Source organism: Eptesicus fuscus, chromosome 1 (assembly GCF_027574615.1).
Source record: "Eptesicus fuscus isolate TK198812 chromosome 1, DD_ASM_mEF_20220401, whole genome shotgun sequence".
Lineage (NCBI taxonomy): Eukaryota > Metazoa > Chordata > Mammalia > Chiroptera > Vespertilionidae > Eptesicus > Eptesicus fuscus.
The window spans coordinates 122,538,997-122,560,856 of record NC_072473.1 but is presented as its reverse complement, the minus strand read 5'-3'; the positions used below and the strand labels follow the sequence as shown (position 1 = coordinate 122,560,856).

Sequence of the window (21,860 nt, the reverse complement as noted above, 5' to 3'; positions counted from 1 at the left end):
GGGAGGGAGGGAGGTTTTTCTATTGATTTCAGAGAGGAAGGGAGAGGGAGGGAGGGAGGTGTTTTTATTGATTTAAGAGAGGAAAGGAGAGGGAGGGAAGGAGGGAGAGGGGGAGATAGAGGGAGGGAGGGCGGGAGGGAGGGAGGGAAACATCTATGAGGAGAGAATCATTGATCGGCTGTCTCCTGCACACCCCCTACTGGGGATCGAGTCCACAACCCACGCTTGTGTCCTGACCAGGAATCAAACCATGACCTTCTGGTTCATGGGTCAATGCTCAACAACTGAGCCACATTGGCTGGGCACCTGAGGGTATTTTTTCCATTGATTTTTATAGAGTGGAAAGAAGGGAAGACAGGGAGGGAGGAAAAGAGAGAGAGATTCATTGATGTGAGAGAGACACACCAATTGGTTGCAGCCCCAAATGCCCTGACAGGGGTGCGGATCAAACCTGCAACCCATACACGTGCCCTCAACCTTTTGGTGCTCTGGCCAACACTCTAATCACTTGCAATACCAGCCAGGGTTAATTTTTACTTTTTAAAATCTCAACTTTTTAAAAGATAAAGTATAATGGAAATAAACCAGTTAAGGAATATTTTAAACTATACACATACTGTCACACCTTGTCATATTACTATACAACACTTTCTATTTTAAAGAGGTCTTCTAAGAACCAGCTCTTCTCTGCACAAATACAAGAAAACTAACTCATAACTTCACATGAGAAACACATTATAAGTTTAGGGAAACAAAATGCTATTTAATTTTGCCAAGATAGTTTGAAAAGACAGGTAAACCTTACATTTGGGCAAAAGATAGTTCTCAAAGTCAGGTTGCATTTTTATTTTTTAAAAATGTACTGGCGCCTGGCAGTGTGGTTCAGTGGTTGAGCACTGACCTATGAACCAGAAGGGTCACACTTTGGTTCCAAGTCAGAGCACAGGCCCAGGTAGCGGGCTCGATCCCCAGTTTGGGGCGTGCAGGAGGCTGCTGATCAATGATTCTCTTATCATTGTTTCTTTCTCTCCCTCTCCCTTCCTCTCTGAAATCAATGAAAACATAGTTATTAAATAAATATGTTTGTAAGATTCATGTTTGAAAATATGTATTCTTTTATATATAACTAGAGGTCCAGTGTACGAAAATTTGTGTACTTGGGGGTAGGGGGGAGGAGCCTTCAGCCCAGCCTAAGCCCTCTCGAAGCCCGGAAGCCCCCGGGCATGTCCGACTGATGGCTTATGCCCATAGTCAGACATCCTTAGCGCTGTGACGGAGGCGGGAGAGGCTCCCACCAATGTCACTGCGTTTGCCAGCTATTAGCCTGGTTTGTGGCTGAGCAGCGCTCCCCCTGTGGAAACACACTGACCACCAGGTGGCAGCTCCAGCCCCACATCCCCATCGCCCCGCTGCCACTGCCACCGGTGGCCACTGCCCCCCAATTGCTGTCCCCTCCCTCTGCCCACTGGCACCCGCCTTGGCTGGCCTGACACCGCCCACTTGCTGGTCCCGCCCCCCACCGACTGTTCTGCCGTTTGGTCTATTTGCATATTAAGCTTTTATTATATAGGACAAGCTCAATATAAAAACACAGAAGTACCTACCTTTACTGGAAATTTCAACTGGTTGTACACTTCTGAAACCAGGAGATTGTGGCTAAGTGTCTTCCTCATCTTCATAATTCGAACAATTGCAGCATCAATTTGATACTGTCTGTCTTGAAATACTCTTTCTGTAGTGCTTGCTTGTTCCTCAACCTAACAAAAAAAGTTTCACTTAGGAATTGTATCTCAAGTTAAACTTGATTACTTACACTAATTTTACATTTTAGGAACAGACACACTGTTAATGCGCTAAATATGCTGAATTATCTAAAGGACCTTTATAAATACAGAAAATTACAGGGCAAAAAAAACATAACTTCTTTCTGTCCTAATTATATTGCCCTGTACCTATGAAGTTATATCAATATTAGTTAATTAAAAAATACAATCTTTGAGTTGTTTTTCTAATAGACACCAGATGATACAGAACTTGGTTATTTTATTCTGTCCTTGAAATTTTCTAAATGTGTCACAAGGGGTTGTTGAGTCGATTTCTGTATACTTCTCTGTAAAAATGATTGACTCTGACCTCTGACTCAAAATATTGTACTAACTAGCTAAGCTAACAGAGTCAAACTTTTTTAAAATAATTTTTGTGCCTTGCTGGTGTAGCTCAGTAGTTGAGCGTCAACCTATGAACCAGGAGGTCATGGCACATGCCTGGGTTGCAGGCTCAATCCCCAGTATAGGGCGTGCAGGGGACAGCCAATCAATGATTCTCTCTCATCATTGATGTTTCTGTACCTCTCTCTCCGAAAAATAAATAAATAAAAAATTTTAAAATATAATTTTTAGCACTTACATCAAAAGAATAGTTTGGGTCCTAACCAGTTTGGCTCAGTGGATAGAGCGTCAGCCTGCAGACTGAAAGGTCCCAGGTTCGATTCCGGTCAAGGGCATGTACCTTGGTTGTAGGCACATCCCCAGTGGGGAGTGTGCAGGAGGCAGCTGATCAATGTTTCTCTCTCATCGATGTTTCTAACTCTCTATCCCTCTCCCTTCCTCTATAAAAAATCAATACAATATATTAAAAAAAAAGAATAGTTTGGGCTTTTTGCCAGCAGTTTCTTTCTGATACAGCATAAATGTTTAAAAAGGACACAGTCATCTTCTAAGGCAGTGGTCGGCAAACTCATTAGTCAACAGAACCAAATAGCAACAGTACAATGATTGAAATTTCTTTTGAGAGCCAAATTTTCTAAACTTAAACTTCTTCTAACGCCACTTCTTCAAAACAGACTCGCCCAGGCCGTGGTATTTTGTGGAAGAGCCACACTCAAGGGGCCAAAGAGCCGCATGTGGCCCGCGAGCCGCGGTTTGCCGACCACGGTTCTAAGGGAATATCACATCTTTGATGTAAATGTAAACAAAACAGGAGCTTGTCTGAGATATTGACCTCTGTCCCACATTAAAACTTTTTCTGGTTTCAATTAATGCTATGGTTCCTTAATAAAAGTCATACAAATTCAAAAGGCAAAAACCAACAAAATATTCACTATTAATCAAAGAAATACTAAATCATTCAGATTTTTCATCAAGCAAGTTGGCAAAAATTTTAAAAAGAAAATACAATCTTTAGTGCTGGTGAGGGCACTGTTAAGTCAGGCAGTCATGCTGCTAGACAAGAGTGTAAATTGGTACAGCCTTTCTGGAACACAATATGACATAATGTATTAAGACTCTTCAAATGTTCATACTCATTGACCCAACAGGTCTACTTCCATGAATTTATCATAAGGGGAGGCTCAGAGAGATTAAGATTTAGGTACAAAGAGGTTCTTACAGTTTTATTTACAAATACTAAAAATTTTTTAGACCTGTAAAATAATATTGTATGGCCATCTGCCATTTTATCAAGATATTTATTTAATAGCATGGAAGAAGTCTAAAGATTTAATATTAAACACAAAACACAGGATATAAAACTATGTCCAATATCAAGTCTAACTGTGTGCACCTCCCTTGCAAAAAACACCCTGCAAAATCAAATACTGAAATACACTGACCTAGAGATAGCCATAGAAAATATTAACACCAGTGGTAGTATTATAGCTATAAAATCTTCTTTATAGCCCTAACCGGTTTGGCTCAGTGGATAGAGTGTCGGCCTGCGGACTCAATGGTCCCAGGTTCAATTTCAGTCAAGGGCATGTACCTTGGTTGCAGGCACAAGTAGGGAATGTGCAGGAGACAGCTGATTGATGTTTCTCTCTCATCGATGTTTCTAACTCTCTCTCCCTTTCTCTCTGTAAAAAATCCTAAAATATATTTAAAAAATAAAAACACAATCTTCTTTATCAATTTTTATCATGAACACATATAATTCCAGTGCATTAGGATGAGGAGAAGGTAAAAGAAATACCGTTTCTTTCATTTGGATTTGGTTGATCTTTATCCTGAAAAGTTTGTGTTTGAAATCATCATTACAAATGAACTTGTCACCATCTTCGATATCTTTGCCCTTCGGATTTTTTGCCAGAACTCTAGCTTTGCCACAGGCCAAAGACTGCAGTGTTCTCCTTAATTCGCCATCCTCTGAAGAAGAAATAGTGGCTGAGTCATTTATAATAGCTCATCAACAAGAATAGTGACATTCAACCTTAATCTAGCTTCCACCCCATCCCTCTATTAATATTGTTTCCTTTTTACCCCACGGTCACCAATGACTCCCTCTGTATTTCATCTAATGGATTTTTTTCCTGGTTATCCTCTAAAGACTTCAATTACCATTCCATGTGAATTAACTACCAAACCTTCAGAAATGTTATCTCACTTCTCTCCAGTCCCACATTTAAAGGACACTCCACCTGGCTGTTTTTACTATCATCTACTCCAGTATGTTCAAAATTTTATTCATCATCTTCCCCATAAAACTGGGTCTTCTTTCCAACTGTTAGTCATGAATCTACCAACCTATTCAGGTGAGAAATGCTGCAATTATATTTCTTCCCCTTCATCTTCCACTTATCCATTAAGCTGTTGCTTCCTTAGAGATGCCTCTTCTCCATTCCCATTGGCCTCATACTAGTCTAAGCCCCTATCATTTTATAAAAGAATTACCCCACTAGTTACTGGACTGGAACCTCTTCATCTTCCAAACTATCCTATATAAGTGACTTCCATTATGTCACACACTCGAGACCCTACAATATGTTTCATTTCCTATATTTGTAAGTCTCTACCTATCTTACCCTAACTTTTTAATCTCCCTATTCTGTGCTGCAGTTAAACTCTTCATGACTCCTGCTCACACTGTGCTCATTGCTACCTCCAAGTCTTTTCTCACAATATGTCCACTTGCAGCATATGCTTTCTCCCTAACTAAAGCTTGAAGGTCCAGCTCAAGTCCCACCCCCTTCATAAAGGCTTTCCCAAATATACCACTACACAGTGATCTCTTGCTTTGCCAAATCCCTTACACTACGAGTCAGCACCACAGATTGGTACTAGAAATTATTTCAAGTGTCATTTCCCCCTTTCCCAGTGGTTACATTAGGAGTGCCAAAGAGAGGGATTATTCCTTTATATCCCCCCAGAGCTCTTAACCTAGCAGAGTGCACAGAGTAGACACTTAATAATGCTTGCTAATCAACTGATTCAACACAAACCTATTCCAGTAGCCTGCTTGATCTCTTCTAAACTGAACTCCTCTCCCTCATTAAACATCAGCAGCACTAGTGTTTGAAAAAGAGAGACTTGGAGTTCTTTTTTACCCTGTTGGGAGAAACAGCAGTGTTTAGCCATCGTTTTTTTAAAAAACAGATGAAACATTAATCCAATAACTACTCTCTTACAGGAAAACCATTTTTTCCCAATTATTGGACTTAGGAACATGGATTAACAGTATCCAGAAAAGCCAGTATGTTCAGTATTGGGCTTAGGTGTGGTCCTACCTAAAACAGGAGGAAGTATTAGGTGACCTTTCTAAAGTCCTTTTTAAAGCCTTATAATTAAAACTGAACAACAAAGTAATGAAAACTAGTAACTTAGCCTTCTTATTTGTCATTACAGATATTTATCATGAGCAGCAAGAAATCACTATTTCAAATGCATTTTTGACTTTTTTGATTCAGGTAAGTCATGAAAAGCTGCAGGAACTCTATTCTCTAGCCCCCAGCAACAAGAAAATAAGTTTTCTGTCAAAAAGTGGCAGTGGATTCTACTAGTACATCCACAGGTGGGGAAAGAGTGGGCAAAAGGGTTACTGTTATTGGTTATGCAGCAGGGTCAAATCAACTGTGGAAAGGACCAAATTCTTATAATATACAGAGAGCTTTGACAAGCTATCACTGTCATATAGGCATTAAGGATACAATTATAAACAAGTTAGGAGGGATGACCTCAATATCAAAGATGAACGTGAAAATTAAGTTTGGGGAACATCCACTTACCTCTTTAAATTCTGCCTTTAACACACAGTGTCCTAGGGTCGACTGCCATTGAAGTTTCCTGCCACTATGTTTGCCTAGGTAAAATGTCTTAAAAATCTCCTGAAGTTTTACCATCTACAGTAAATAAAATAAAGCTTTATTTAAGCTGTTTCCAATATTACACATTCACCACTCTTTATATTTACCTCATGTATTCTAATTTCTGGATGTTTTTAAGACTATCCAATAGGTCCACTGATCACTGATATAAGGCAATGATTCCCCAATTACCAAATCTAATGGCATTTATCAGTCTTCACACTCTTGCTTTAATCATTCCCTCTTTTGAAACATTTACCTCCAATGCCTTTTGTGCCTCTGCACCATGCTAGATCCTTTCTCTCACTATTGCTTCTTCATTGGTTTTCTTCACAGGTTCCTCTTCCAACCACCTTCCAAATGACAGCCCTTTCCAAAGTTCTGCCTCAGCCATCTTCTTCCTGTTTCTACATTCTCCCTCCTAATGAGAGATCTACTCCCTGGAGGATTTTCAGTTATCTTTCTCTCTAGTCTTAACCCCTTTTCTAAGCTTCAGTCCTAAGTTCAACATTTCCCCAAGGAGTTAGGATGGATTTACTCAAGCACTCATCACTCAGCCATCCAATCCCCAGGTGACACATGAGCAAGACTTTTTGAGCGCTGAGCAGAGAGGTGAGTACTATCTTGGGAAATGAAAGAAGAGCCAGGGAAATCAGCCCTGAACCCAGAAACTTGGCATCTTTATGCTCTAATGATATTAATGCAAAAGTAATATAAAAAGATTAAAAAATAAAAATAGCTGGCATTTTGTATTGGTGTGCTTACTGTCACAAACTTTTATTAAAAGTATTTTCAATGACAAACAAAATAGAAGTGTCATGTATTTCTATGCTTATAACTCAAGTCCTAAAGAGCAACTCTTACCTCTGGCGGTAAATGGACTTCCATAGGCACATATGTTGGCCAATAACCCATTGTCAGGATATTCACAGTTAATTCAATATTCCCAGGTACATTCTGGTTCTGCATATACTACAATAAGATCAAACACACACACTGAGATTTTAAAACTAAAAATGGAAACATTTCATTTCATAATAATGACCCATTCAAGAAGTTCCCCATTATAAAATTACATGCAGATACTGACCATCTCTAAAATAAAAGGCAACTATTAAAGGACTACAAATGAAGCCTATATTAAATGCACTACGAAAGTGCACTGGTTAACATTTTGTTACAATGGCACAAGGTCACATGACCTTGTTAGAGGCATTATCAACTTAAGTGGTCTCTCACATATAGCTGGGCTGTTATAGGATCTCTTCATTGTTTTCCCCATACCACCTGTAGTCCCCACCTTTGGAGACCCCTATGTGGTTTGGAACACTTTGCAGCAACCCCCATTCCTCACCCCACCAGCCAGCCCAAGTCTCCGGTTTTTCACTTGCTCCACCGCCTGTTTGCAGGGGGTGACCTGAAGTGGGGAAGGAAGAAAAAGGGGAAAGGGCAAAGCAGATAAACCCTATTCTGTAGCTACCATAGGACCCATGATCCTACTGATCCTGATCTTTCTCTTGAGTCTTCAACTCATTTCCCACTGTAGCAATATAGTGGTAAAAGAAGTCATTATTAAAACCCTAAGAGAGGAAAATCTCATTTGCTATCACTATTCCTATGTTTTTAAATATTTCAAAACCACCTCTCATAACATCTGTGAAACTTTGGGTCTATAGATTCTCATTGCCAATGTTCCAAAGGCTTTACACAACCACTCTGTCACATCTCCTCCCTCTCTATTGCCAGCTTTCAACATGTGAATCATCAACAGTGATTAGATGCTAGAGAAAGTCCTGTTCTATCTAGCTACAGCTTTTCTTGTTCTGACTTCAGCTCAATACACTTTATTTCTATTTTTGTGTTATCATGGGTATACATTGAGAATATTAAAGTAGGTCAAATATACTTACATTTCACTTAAATTGCTATGAAATATTTACAAAAACATGTTTCTATTTATCCTTCAGTACAAACCACAGCAAGGAGATAACTAAACATATTTACGTTCAAGGGATGAAGTAAGAGTTTAACTCACTTTTACCTGTTTGAACTGAATCATGATGTCTTTAGAAAGTTCCATGTCTTTAAACATTCCTTCAAGTTTGCTGGTGAAAGCAGCTCCACATTCTATTAAAGATGTTTATACATTTATAATATTTCAAAGTGGTTAAAAACAAGGAATTTAAAATTAAAAACATGAATGTAAAACAAAGTAATAGCATGAACTATGATTTGTAATTATTCATAAGAATAAAAAAATCCCTACCCCAAAGTGTATGCCCCACTAATTGAGAATCAAACTCTTTAATCCTATAGTAGTAAACTTATCTCCTACTTAGGAATAAAATAAATGGGAAATATTTTATACAAATAATAAAAATAAGAAGAATCTTTTATTTTTTAAGAATCACAACAGCTCTAGACATGTTTGCAAAAATAGGCTGGAAACCTCATGAGCTTACTTAATTTATATTTTCATAATATGAACATAGAATAATTGACAAAACAGTAAAAATTAAGCTAACATCCCCCTCCCTCCCAGAAATCAAAGAAGAAAATGAACAGAAAGAATGACAAACATACCATGTTTAAGTTTTGAGAGCATTGATTTTTCAGCATCTACAGATGCACTCTTCCCAACTAACAGGCGTTTGGCTAAATCTTTCTTATAGAAGGCCTCAAACACATCCTTGCCTATGTTAAATAATAAAACATTCCAATTAAAAGTTCTGACAAAATTGCTTTAAAGTATTTAATAAATCACACCATTACTCCAAGTTATTTAAATTTATACATTTTATCCAAGTTCGTTAAATGCAAGAAATATTAGAAGCAGACATTTGTATCAGATGTTTCGAAAGTTTCCTGTGCCCTGGCCAGTATTTCTCAATGGTTAGAGCATTGGCCCACACATTGAAGGGTCGCAGGTTCAATTCTTAGTCAAGGGGTCGGGCTTATACCAGGATTGCAGATTTAATCCCCAGTTTTGGTCAGCATGTGCAGGAGGCAACCAATCAATGTTTCTGTCTGTCTGTCTGTCTGTCTGTCTGTCTCCCTCCCTCCCTTCCTCCCTCCCTCCTTTCTACTCTATAAAATCAATGGGAAAAAATACCCTAGGGCAGTGGTTGGCAAACTCATTAGTCAATAGAGCCAAATATCAACAGCACAATGATTGAAATTTCTTTTGAGAGCCAAATTTTTTAAACTTAAACTTCTTCTAACGCCACTTCTTCAAAATAGACTCGCCCAGGCCGTGGTATTTTGTGGAAGAGCCACACTCAAGGGGCCAAAGAGCCTCATGTGGCTCGAGAGCCGCAGTTTGCCGACCACAGCCCTAGGGTGAGGGAGGATTAACAACAAAAAAAGTTCCTTGCTACAAAGAATTAAGACTGCATTAACTTTTCTTTAGAAAAGCTTTAGTCACCCTAGCTGGTTTGGCTCAGTGGACAGAGTGCCAGCCTGCAGACTAAAGGGTCCCGGGTTCAATTCTGATCAAGGGCATGTACCTAGACTGTAGGCTTGATCCCCTGGCCCTGGTCAGTGTGCGTGTCAGAGGCAACCAATTGATGTGTCTCTCTCACATTGATGTTTTCCTTTCTCTGTCTCTCCCTGTCCCTTCCACTCTCTCTAAAAATCAATGGAGAACTATCCTTGGGTAAAGATTAAGAAAAAAAATTTTAAAATAAATTTAAAAAAAAGCTTTAGTCAACTAGTAGCTTTAGCATCAATACTCTAGAGATTACAACAAGTAATAAAAATCAAGGCTACTAATAATGAAAAAGTCAAAACACACGGCAATTAAATAATATTCCTCAAGCATCCCAATGAATTAAAATGCAAGGAATGTAATCAAATTTTAAATATCCCAAATAGAATTTTACATTAACTCCCAAATAATACTTCCAGGTTGATTATACTTGCTAATTTCTCTGTTGAGTGTTTTAAAAGAAAAATATTAAAATAAAAATAAACTTACCATAGATAAATCTAAATATGATCATAATTTTATCCAACATTTTTTCAAGTTCCTCATCTGTAGCTTCTTTGTTGCCAGCACGAAGCTTTGAATCTACATACTTAGCTAAAATGGGGGGAAAGTTTGTTGTTAAGTGATCACAACTATCCTTATCATACCCAAACAGAAGTATGATATACTGAGTTTTTCAGAGGTATACATGCATTTCTTTAAACAATGTCACAGAGTTAGCAAATATTACAGTCTTAACTCAAATCCAAGTCTTCTGGCTCCAGATCTAATGTACTTTCCACTAAAGTGTCCATTTTACAATGATGGTAAGCAATCTTAAAATACTACTTTTCTATTCAAACAAACCATATGAATTACAGAATTGAAGGCAAAATTTGCAAAAAAAATTAAGTAAAAGTAGTACACCAATGAAATTTTATCCTTTACGCAGAAGACCCTAGACCTTCTCAGAGTACATCTTCTTCTGACGTTAAGGGGTACTGAGGTGTGAAAAACCTGAGAAACACTACAGTTAATCACACCCTTACACTAAGTGGGCCCAGATTATTTGGTTTGTTTTTGTCCTGGGCATTTTCTTTTCTCACTGGCAATTTTAATTTCTGCTATACTTTCTTGTACCCCTAACTATGAGCCTCTAAAAATAGCAACTGATCCTCTAAACTGCTGTGGTCTTATAAAACAGATCTCGAGCTTATTATAAACAAAAATAAATAGGGTCCAATGTACTGTCTTACAATGAAAGAACATAGTTTGACAGGTTGGCTTTGAGTCTTTCTTTAGTTTCAAGAACTAATATTTCTTATATTCGGTTTCTTAGAAACTACCAGCTAAGCAACATCAAGTAAATGGTGTTGATATATTGCCATCCTAACCTGAAATTTTATGAATAAAAGAAAAACATTTAATAACTGGAAAAAGAGACTGGAAAAGTACCTATAAGTTCAGCAGGTTTGTTTGGTCTCTTGTTAATGAATGTTTCAAATGCTTCTTTCATGGCGTTGATAAATTTTTCATTCTTCAGAAAACAGATATCAATAATATGGTCAACCTTATCTTTAAAATCCAGCAATTCTTGAACCATGGTTTTATCTTTTTCAGGATTAATTACAATTGTGCTGCCAAATGCCTAAAAACAAAAATTACTTTTTTACTAAAATTGAATTATCCACAATGAAAACAATCCCCAAATCATATTTTAAGTAGGTATACATATTTTTAAATTTCAACAAGTAAAATAAAGCTGTTTTTGAAGTCAGGAAAAAATAAAGTGATAAAACATCTAGACTGATACCATTCCTCTGTACCACCAAATAATGAGCACTGGGTATACAATATCATAATGGGACATGATTGTAAGTCTCTAGGCTCTTTTTCCTACTTTTAAAGAAGTCAATTTTGCCCTAACTGGTTTGGCTCAGTGGATAGAGCATCGGCCTGCGGACTAAAGGGTCCCAGGTTCGATTCCAGTCAAGGGCATGTACCTTGGTTGTGGGCACATCCCCAGTAGGGGGTGTGCAGGAGGCAGCTGATAGATGTTTCTCTCTCATCAATGTTTCTAACTCTCTATCCCTCTCCCTTCCTCTCTGTAAAAAAATCAATAAAATATATATATTTTTTAAAAAGAAGTCAACTTTAAGTTTTATAAAAATGGAAATCTGCCTTCGGATTTAAGAAAGGAAAGACTTAAGAAAGGAAAGGAAATTTTGGATCCAATAAAAGTCCTCTTTCCATATTCACTGCTATATAAGCATTGTAGCTAGAAATTACAGACAATATCAAGAAGGTAATGTTTCATTGCTGATTTACCACACAGCTATCATTCTCAGGTTGACTGCTCTCAAAATGCCCATTACTTTAAAAATATTGGGCCCAACCAGAGTGGCTCAGTTGGTTGAGTGTCGTCCTGTGCACTAAAAGATTGCCAGTTTGATACCCAGTAAGGGCACATACTGGGTTTGATCCCGTCAGGGCAACCAATCGATGTTTCTTTCTCACATCAATGTTTCTCTCTCTCTCCCTTCCTCTCTCTAAGTATGTCCTCTCAGGATTAAAATTTTTTTTAATTAATTAATTAATTTATTTATTTATTTAAATTCTCACCCAAGGCTATTTTTACATTGATTTTTAGATAGAGTGGAAGAAAGAGGGAAAGACAGAAATATTGATGTGAGAGCAACACAATGATTGGTTGCCTCCTGCACACGCCCCAACTAGGGCCCAGGCTGGGGAGGAGCCTGTAACGAAGGTATGTGCCCTTGACCGGACTCAAACCCGGGACCTTTAGATCGACAGGCCGATGCTCTAGCCACTGAGCAGAACTGGCTAGGGCTAACGTTTTTTAAAAAATACTGGATCTAACAAGTACCAGTAAGAAATACTTGCTGATATGCACTCTAGGTGTACAGGTTAAACCATAATGGAGAAAAAAATCACAAGTTAATTGTTAGTACCTTAATGTATTCAATCCACTGTTGCAAGAGAACCTGAACTCCCCCTCGAACTCTACTAAAGAGCTGATACAGAAGAGATAAATCTTGAATTCGGTTTTCATCAAGAAGGTTATTTAAACCTGAAATTTGAAACATTTTGGTATTTAAAAGGTAAACAAAAATGACAGATATTTTAATGAAAATTAAGTTAAATTATTATTGCAATACTGGCCTGAACTATGACTAGTCTGTGGATTTTATATAGAGATTTGCTTTAAATTAAACCCAAATAGAAAATCACCTTTCCAAGTGAAAATTAAATATAGGAAACTTTAACCTATATAAAAATAATTGTGTAACAGCTTGTACCATTTAGCATGGTAGATCAAATGTATAAACCAATTTATAAAAACGAATTTGCATAAATGCACATTATAAAAATCTTGTATCTCTAGTAGCCATACTATACCTGGCATTAGTGTACATAGCTATATTTCAGAGTATTGGATATGGCCTGTAGTATATCAAGAACCATACATTAATAGGCCAAGTTTAAATGAGGTTCTAATGTATTTGATTTTCAGAATGAAATAACAGTGTAACTGTATTCAAATTCTAAAATATATCCATTTTATACAAAAGAAAAGATGGTTGAAGAGAAAAGTAAGACTTTTTACCTATCACTGGCATTATCAAAGTAAATGCAGGGTATACTCTAAAAGTATAGTATTGCTAAGATCACTTAGCAATGCTTGGTGGAAGTGCTTGGTTTTATATGCTACAAACAAAAACACTTTAATGCAAAACGTAATGCCTTTCCTTATTGTAGTGTTACAAATTAAATCAAGAATTCCCAAATTCCCACTGTTTCTTCACCAGTGTTGGTGGACCTCTCTCATCTCAGCTCCTGTATCTTAAGTTAAGGAAAGGGGCACCTCTTGAAAGTTTACTGTGATGAATAGGAATAAAGGGTTGTATCCATCCTTAGAAGTGCAGTCACCACATGCTATAAAGCTTTTAAAAGTGCAATCTTTAAATTTGTTTCAGTCGTTTGCTGCTATCTGATTTATAAATTGCCAATTACCTTTCTGAAGAATTGCTGTTAAGTGTTCACCAAGAAGTTGTTTTTCTACAGTAGCGATTAATGACTTCCTACAAAGAAAAAAAAAAGAGTTTAGAATTACTGAGATTTGACTTTTCTGAAATTTTAAAGCCTCTTCTGGGTGAGAAAAATCAAATAGCTCATTTTGTGTTCATTTTAATATTCCTATCCTATGTAGGAATCAGCATTACTCTATGCCTAAAAGAAGGAAAAGACTGCATATTTCAGTCTTTACCGGTGATCAGCATTACTCTATGCCTAAAAAAAGGAAAAGACTGCATATATAAAATAAACTAGAAGCCTGGTGCACAGATTCCTGCACACTGCAAAGAAATTAATTAGAAGGTGGCTAGTGGGGTGGGACTGGGCGAGACAGGCCTGACACATCCTGGAGCCAACCTCCTGAGGTCCCTCCCTGGCCGTCGCACCTGGGGCGGCTGGCACTGGGGCTTGAAGGGTGTCCACGGAGTGAGCAGGGTCCCTCCCGCAGGTGGGGTCCCTCGGCCTGGCCTATAGGGATCAGGCCAAAACCAGCAGTCTGACATCCCCCAAGGGGTCCCGGAGTGCGAGAGGGCACTCTGCAAAGTTGCTGTTGCTTGGCAGCTCCTGCGTTGAGCGTCTGCCCCCTGGTAGTCAGTGCACATTGTACCTATCAGCCGGTCAGCTGGTCACTTAGCTTTTTATATATACACTAGAGGCCCAGTGCATGAAATTTATGCACTGGGGGGGTGTCCCTCAGCCCAGCCTGCACCCTCTCCTATCTGGGACCCCTCGGGGGATGTCCAACTGCTGGCAGTCAGACATCTCTCTCACAATCCGGGACTGCTGGCTCCCAACCGCTCGCCTGCCTGATTGCCCCTAACCACTTCGGCCTGCCAGCCTGATCACCCCCTAACCACTCCCCTGCCAGCCTGATCAACACCTAACTGCTACCCTGCTGGCCCGATCGCCCCCAACTGCCCTCCCCTGCAGGCCTGGTTGCCCCTAACTGCCCTCCCCTGCCAGCCTGGTCGCCCCTAACTGCCCTCCCCTGTAGGCCTGATCACCCACAACTTCCCTCCCCTGCCAGCCATCTTGTGGCAGCCATCTTGTGAAGACATGGGCGTGGCCATTTTGTGACCACATGAGGGTGGCCATCTTTGTGCAAGGGTGTGATGGTCAATTTGAATATTACCTCTTTATTATATATGATTATACAGGATAGATATTTCCAAGGTCTTGCCGTGGCTGCCTTTTTCAAGTTTCTCTGCTTTTATTAGGAAGGTAAAGAAATTATCGATGCTGCTTTCTAGAACTCCTTATTTTGGTAATATATAGGGGAGCACAGAAACAGTTTCTACTATTCACACCCACTGAATTTTAGTCGGCCCAAAGATTTCAAAGATAACCAGCTTCTAGCATTATTTTTAAATTATATCCTAAACACATACACACAACCAATAATCATATCCTTAACCTTAATCAAATAACTTAAAGCTTATATTATAAAAACAATTATTAAGCAATCTCAAGTCACACCTGAAAATAGTTACTAACATATTTGGGGATGCCTAAAGTACCTTAAGCAATTCCACAACAAAGGTTAAGGCTATTAGGCAGAGCTTGTCATACTTACTGGGTGGTCTGATCTAAGTAAGTAATAAGTCTGTCTGCTTCTTCTTCTAGACGTTTGTTAACATGATGAAGATATTCAGGAACCTACAAAGATAGTTTTTTATATTATTGTTTTCCTCCCCATAAATCATTCAGAAAATGTCAAGTCCAAAAGATCCTGGAAGCAGCCCTGCCAAATGTGGCAGGGTTGAATCATATGTAAAATTATAGGTAGAGTTTATGATCCAGAATTCTGGCCTTTAAGAAGAGAGAAAAGAAAGGAGCACCTAAGTGAGAGAAAAGCATCACAATGTTGGGAAGATAAATGCAAAGGGCAGCTTATGTTTTATAAGTAAGGTCTATTGTGAATACAGTGGATTTAGTAATCATGATTTTTAAATACCTCTCTTTCCTGCATTAATTTTTGGCCTTCAGCAGCGTAAAGCCGGTTAGTTTCTTCCAAAAATCGTTGTTCAAAAGAATCCTGATAAATCTGGGAGAAACAAAATAAAGGAGTTCATTTATTCATTAACTACTTATTGAATGTTCTTTATGTAAACAGCACTATTAATTTGGTTTTTACACATCAAACTAGGGATAACCATCAGCTCTGTAGTAAGTGAAGTAGTTAACTTACTTGCAAGTCAGAGAGCATGCTTAAAAGGCTTCGGAGTAAACTTCTATCAATTGCTTCACCATTCCTTTCCCTCTCAATCAACAGAAGAATGCCATCAATTGTCTTAGTCTGGACTTTTTGATCACTTATAATATGAGCCCTAAATAACTCCAGTCCCATGTCCCTAAAATAAAAATATAATCTAAATTAACTGACAGCAATATCACTTCTGGAGAGACACACGTTAATTAGGGCTTCAGGCTTTGAAATAGCTATTGTAAAAGGATAAAATCCACACATTTAATCTATATATATAAAAGTCTAATATGCAAAGTTCGATCACTTGCTATGATGTTGCTGACCACCAGGGGGTGGCACAGAATGAAGGAAGGCCCCCAGCCAGCAGCAGCAGCCAGGGAAGGAAGGCCCCGGCTGGCACCTGGCAGCCGCTAGGGACCCTACCTGTGCACAAATTTCGTGTACTGGGCCTCTAGTTTTAAATAACATTATTAAACTAAAGTATACAGGAAACTCATTTTGTCTCTAATGAGAAATAAGGCTAAACTCCTATCTTCCTCCAGAACTAAGTTTTATTATATTATCTCCTTTGGTGGATTTCTTCCTTGGTCAAATTAAGAGACAAAATTAGTTCAAAGTTATAAAATGGTCTTCACTGTACTGTTAATGAAGGCTTAATTGGTCATTTGTCATCTGGCTTTAGTACTCAAAAATCAGCAACTCTGATAATTGCTATAGGTAGATGCTAGGTACACATGGTGGGGGAAGAGCTCATTACACTATTCTATTTTCCTGTATAGATGGAATTTTCCATAAAATTGTTAAAAGATAATGAGCAGCCCTGGCTGGTTTGGCTCAGTGGAAGGAGAAGTCAGCCCTCAGACTGAAGGGTCATGGGTTCGATTCTGGTCAAGGGCATGTACTCAGTTGTAGGCCCCAAGCAACCAATCAATGTGTCTCTCTTACATCCATGTTTCTCTCTCTGTCTCTCCCCTTCCCTTCCACCTTCTCTAAAAATCAATGGAAAAATATCCTCAGGTGAGGATTAACCACAACAAAAGGATAATAAGCAAATTCTTGATCAGCAACAAATATTCATAGATAGTTCAGAGAAAACTTTTAATTCCCATAGAAAAACTTTATAAATTATTATAGGCTCAGTGAATGTTAGCTATCTCTAATATTAATATAAAACATAATTAAGAAGGTAAAACTACTATATAAATATAAGTTTTTAGAAGCCAAATGTGAGGTTTTTAAGAGAATATTCACATTATTACTTAATCTCTTCAATATTAGTGTAATTAAGATTTGAAAATGATTTGTAACAAATCTTTTCAAAATTTTTTTCTAGCATCCTTACCAAATGGAGGGTAGCATTGAATTCTGAAGAACATAAGTTCTATCCAGAAACAAAAAAATGCTCCTGATCATGATCTGTCAAAAAAAAAAAAGAAATCAAGCAATTTTTATATTTTGTGAGGCTGAAATACTTGCTCAATAAAGTAAGAATAAAATTGCAGGATTTGCTTGAATATATACTAGACTACTAGGATCAAACATACAGATGAACAGATATACCATAAAATATGGCCATACCATTTTTATTAAACTACTCTATTATCTTAATCCTTCTGTAGTTTCCAGAAAAGGGGCACTTAAAATGATCCTATGACTTCTTTGCAACTTGAGTAGTAACTGAGGTCCTGGTGGGGTAGTTCAGTTGGTTAGAGCATCATCCCAATATACTAAAGTTGCAGGTTCGATCCCTGGTCTGGACACATACAAGAATCAACCAATGAGGCAAAACCGGTTTGGCTCAGTGGATAGAGCATCGGCCTGCGGACTCAAGGGTCCCAGGTTCGATTCCAGTCGGGGGCATGTGCCTTGGTTGCGGGCACGTCCCCAGTGGGGGGTGTGCAGGGGGCAGCTGACTGATGTTTCTCTCTCATTGATGTTTCTAGCTCTCTATCCCTCTCCCTTCCTCTCTGTAAAAAAATCAATAAAATATATTTTAAAAAAAGAATCAACCAATGAATGCATAAATAAGTAGAACAACAAATATATATACACCCTTTCCTCTCGTTCTAAAATCAATAAATTTAAAAAGTAACTGAAAATAAAAAACGCGCCCTAACCGGTTTGGCTCAGTGGATAGAGCGTCGGCCTGCAGACTGAAGGGTCCCAGGTTCAATTCCGGTCAGGGGCATGTACCTTGGTTGCGGGCACATCCCCAGTGGGGGGTGTGCAGGAGGCAGCTGATCAATGTTTCTCTCTCATCGATGTTTCTGACTCTCTATCCCTCTGCCTTCCTCTCTGTAAAAAATCAATAAAATATATTTTTTTTAAAAAACGGAATCAAGCCCTGGACGGTGTGGTTCAATGGTTAGAGTATTTGCCTGGGCACCAAAGAGTTGCAGGTTTGATTCCTGGTCAGGGCACATACCTAGGTTTTGGGGTTGATCTCTGGTAGAGGCATGTACAGGAGGCAATCAATCAATGTTTCTCTCTCACATCAATGTTTCTCTCAAATCAATGAACATTAAAAAAAATTAAATGCTTGCTTACTTGTAACTTGAATTTTCAAAACAGAAAACAAAACCAAAATTAGTTTCCAATTCAGAAGAACAGATATGGAGGCAGGCCCTTACTGCATAGCTTTTAAAACTAACATTCCTGTATTTGAAGAAATTTATTTTTTAACTATAACATTTAGCTGAAATGTAATACTTTTTCCAGCTTACCATTTGTCTACAGTGGTTCTGCCAGCATTTATCAATCTTCTTTAGAAAAAGAACACTATCCAATGAGTCCGTGAGATGTACGTCAAGGATATTTTAAAGTGCTCAGTATAAGTGGCATGTGCAAAGTAATAGCACATTTGTCTTAAATTTGGAATACCTTACATACTAATGAAACTAAATAGTACTTATTTATAGAACAAAATGCCATTTCTTAAACTGTAAAAATATTATATCTCACTAAAAATACCTAAAAAACAAGTCTTGACCTAGCTGGGTTGTCACAGTGGATAGAGTGTCGGCCTACAGACTGAAGGGTCCCAGGTTCCATTCTGGTCAAGGGCACATGCCTGGGTTGCGGGCTCGATCCCCAGTAGGGGGCATGCAGGAGGCAACCGATGAATGATTCTATCATTGATCTTTCTCTTTCTCCCTCTCCTTTCTTCTCTGAAGTCAATAAAAATATATTTTAAAAAAAAACTTAAGCATAATGGAGCATTGTGTTTTCAGTTTATGATTTCCTTAAATTATCTTTCTTCAAATGGAAATTTGTTAGGGCAAAGAAAGGGTAAAGATGCAAGAACATCTTATTTACATTAATACCACATAGTAGACTTACATCCTAATTAAAGCTAAAAAAATTCTTCTCTAGAAGCAAAATAAACAAAATTAAATCTACAAAACACAGCTACAGTGGAACCTCAGTTCTCAAACTTACTTCGTTCCAGAAGGCTGTTCAAGAAGCAATTTGTTCGTAAATAGATTCTTTTTTTTTCCATTAGAAATCATGTAAATTGAATTAATCTGTTCCAGACCCCCCAAATGATTCTGTCTTAACCTTTCTTATATATAGTACATGTCTAATGTACTGTTTAACCTATAAATGAACACTTCTTTTCTTAAATTTATCGAACCAGCCCCTACTATCCTTAAAGGAATCACTTTCAGCTCTTGTTCTATAGGTGTCTTTAAGATCAACATGCAGCATCTTTGCTTTTTCACATTATCACTGTCTCTGAAATGCTGTCACTGGTTACCTGCTTTTCATTTATCCAAATCAACAACAGTTTTTCTACCTCTCCAATTGCCCATGATCATTTTTTCTTTCACACCCTTAGCAACATTAGCATTCTCGATGGCCTCTTTATGTTTTAAAATTGTACTAATTATGGGATTTCACCAGCAACAAAAGCATTCTCTCCTTTGTACAAGCATGAAAGGGTTGTCAGGTCAAAAACCAAGGAAGTTGGTTCAACAACGGAGATATTATTTTTGTAAACAACTTGGTTGAGAACTGAATTATTCAAGGTAGGAGACATTGGAGAAATGAGGTTTGACTGTATTCCATTTCAAGCTGAATTAAATAGTGAGGGATAGGAAGAGAATAAATGATAAAAATACAAGATGTTTTGTTTTTAAAAGGATATTCTCTGAACTGATGAATTTGTGCTTTGATGTGATCTTCACAAATCTGTCTCAGCTGTTTGTACAAGTTTGCAGAAATCTTGTAAGAACAGAGATTTTCTACAGCCTGTAAGATTAAACACACACATGCTTAAGGGAAGAACAGAGGGGGGGGCATTCTCAATTATTTACATAAATTTTTATTATTTTGGTATTTCTACCATGTAAGCTTATTAAAAAGGGTTGAACATCCATTTAAAACACATAGTAAAACAACAATATATTAACAATGTGGGAGGTGAACTTTTTCATAACCAATGTATTATAATTTATTGATTATGGCTGTAAAGGTCTTAAGGATGGGGGGAATCAAGCCAAGCCCCTCTCCCCCACATGAAGGTGAAGACATTCAATTTATAACAACTGCTACATATAAATGCTGTCTTGTTCTTTAAAATGTCCATTGTTTTCATAAGCAGAAGTCCATTTTGAGCCTAAAAAATAATTTCACCAATTTTCATCGGAAAGGTTGGGCAGTCTGACCACCACTGAATAAAATTTTATTAATAATTTGGTTCTCAACCTAAGACAGGCACAGTCACAGAGGGTCCATCAGGAGAGAATTTGGGGATCAACAGAGGTGGGGCACAGAACCTCACCCCCCCCCCAACATTGCAGGGGCCTGAATCCTAGCCCCTTCTAAGGGAGGTCTCCTACACCCATGGCTGCTTTGTGCTTCCCATGCCCAGCTCAGATCAGGACCCAGGTGACCGACAGAGACTTGGCCGACAGCAGCTGCCCTCTCACTCCAACAAGAATTGTTTGAGTTGTCTTGTACCCATGGTGTGGGGAAGTGGGTTTACGATATCTAAATCCAGCCTACCACCAGGAATGCTCAGGACCTACTCAAGAAGGCAAATAATTCCTTCCACCAATATTTACAGGGTAAAACAAGATTATTGTTAGAGTAATAAATTTGACAGTAAAATAGTAGTCAAGTTTTCAGGCAAATTTAAATTGGCTAGTTGAAACAAGCTAATATTCTAGAAAAATTAATTGTACTAGAGAAAAAGGTGTTCCTAAAGTGTCAACTAAAATTTTTATTGGTACTTCATCTCACGATCAAATTGTGCACCATATAATGAACCTAAAACAGTAATATTATAGTGCAAAAAATTAAAATATAAAAGCCATCAAGACTACATTATAAAATTTTCAAAAGCCTCCTAACATTTAAATCAAAAAAGGAGGGGATAGTAGAGGAATATCATGTAAGGAAAAATATCCTGTAAGTAAATTACATCTAGAAAATTAATACTTTAGAAAATTAATTGTAAGGCTAAAAGCAAGACACCCATGAAAAACACACAAGGTGATAAAACAAGCCAGAGGAAAATCATTTGGGCAAAAATTGAAAAAGGATCCCCAGTCAAATTTATAGAAAATATTCCTTTATTAACTTTTGGTCGAGAATATGTTTGTATATTTTCAGAAAACAACTCCCGAGACCATGTGGATTCCAGCAAGAGAGGAATCGACAGGACTACTCCAGCCATGAAGACAGGAGAGAAGCAGTCCAGAGATGGAAGACGCTGATGTGGCCTTCCCCTACTAGCAGTTAGCAGCTGTGCATCACTGCAGATTGCCCAGGACGAAACCAGACAGAGTCGGACCTGCATTACCACCATTTGTCCACCATCTAGAACTGAAATGTCAGTGCTGACATGTACACATAACGAACTGTTGGACATTGAAATTGGGTCTCAAAAGAACTGTTGGCCCAGAAAGAAACTCACTACACACTGATTCATTTGCCTGTCACCATAACCATTATTGCTTGTCTCATTTTCGGTTCTTATAAGTGTATTTCTAATAGCACATGATCTCACTCATCTA

At 38.1% G+C, this 21,860-nt stretch overlaps 1 protein-coding gene across 3 annotated transcripts in view; it reads right to left on the bottom strand.

Moving 5' to 3' along the window:
- CUL4B (cullin 4B) overlaps positions 1-21,860 on the bottom strand; it is a 78,692-nt gene that overhangs the window by 1,191 nt on the left and 55,641 nt on the right. For 2 of the 3 annotated variants that reach the window (XM_054709830.1, XM_028132048.2), the window contains 17 exons: positions 19,988-20,091; positions 18,564-18,633; positions 17,183-17,256; positions 15,823-15,985; positions 15,589-15,678; positions 15,208-15,290; positions 13,575-13,642; positions 12,512-12,630; positions 10,995-11,187; positions 10,050-10,154; positions 8,657-8,767; positions 8,115-8,200; positions 6,938-7,045; positions 5,996-6,109; positions 5,213-5,318; positions 3,967-4,139; positions 1,605-1,757 (listed from right to left, as the gene is read on the bottom strand). In XM_054709830.1, the coding sequence (XP_054565805.1) occupies positions 1,605-1,757; positions 3,967-4,139; positions 5,213-5,318; positions 5,996-6,109; positions 6,938-7,045; positions 8,115-8,200; positions 8,657-8,767; positions 10,050-10,154; positions 10,995-11,187; positions 12,512-12,630; positions 13,575-13,642; positions 15,208-15,290; positions 15,589-15,678; positions 15,823-15,985; positions 17,183-17,256; positions 18,564-18,633; positions 19,988-20,091 (1,920 nt within the window). Of the gene's footprint in view, positions 1-1,604; positions 1,758-3,966; positions 4,140-5,212; positions 5,319-5,995; positions 6,110-6,937; positions 7,046-8,108; positions 8,201-8,656; positions 8,768-10,049; positions 10,155-10,994; positions 11,188-12,511; positions 12,631-13,574; positions 13,643-15,207; positions 15,291-15,588; positions 15,679-15,822; positions 15,986-17,182; positions 17,257-18,563; positions 18,634-19,987; positions 20,092-21,860 lie in introns of all 3 variants that reach the window. The other variant, XM_028132046.2, reaches the window with a different exon arrangement.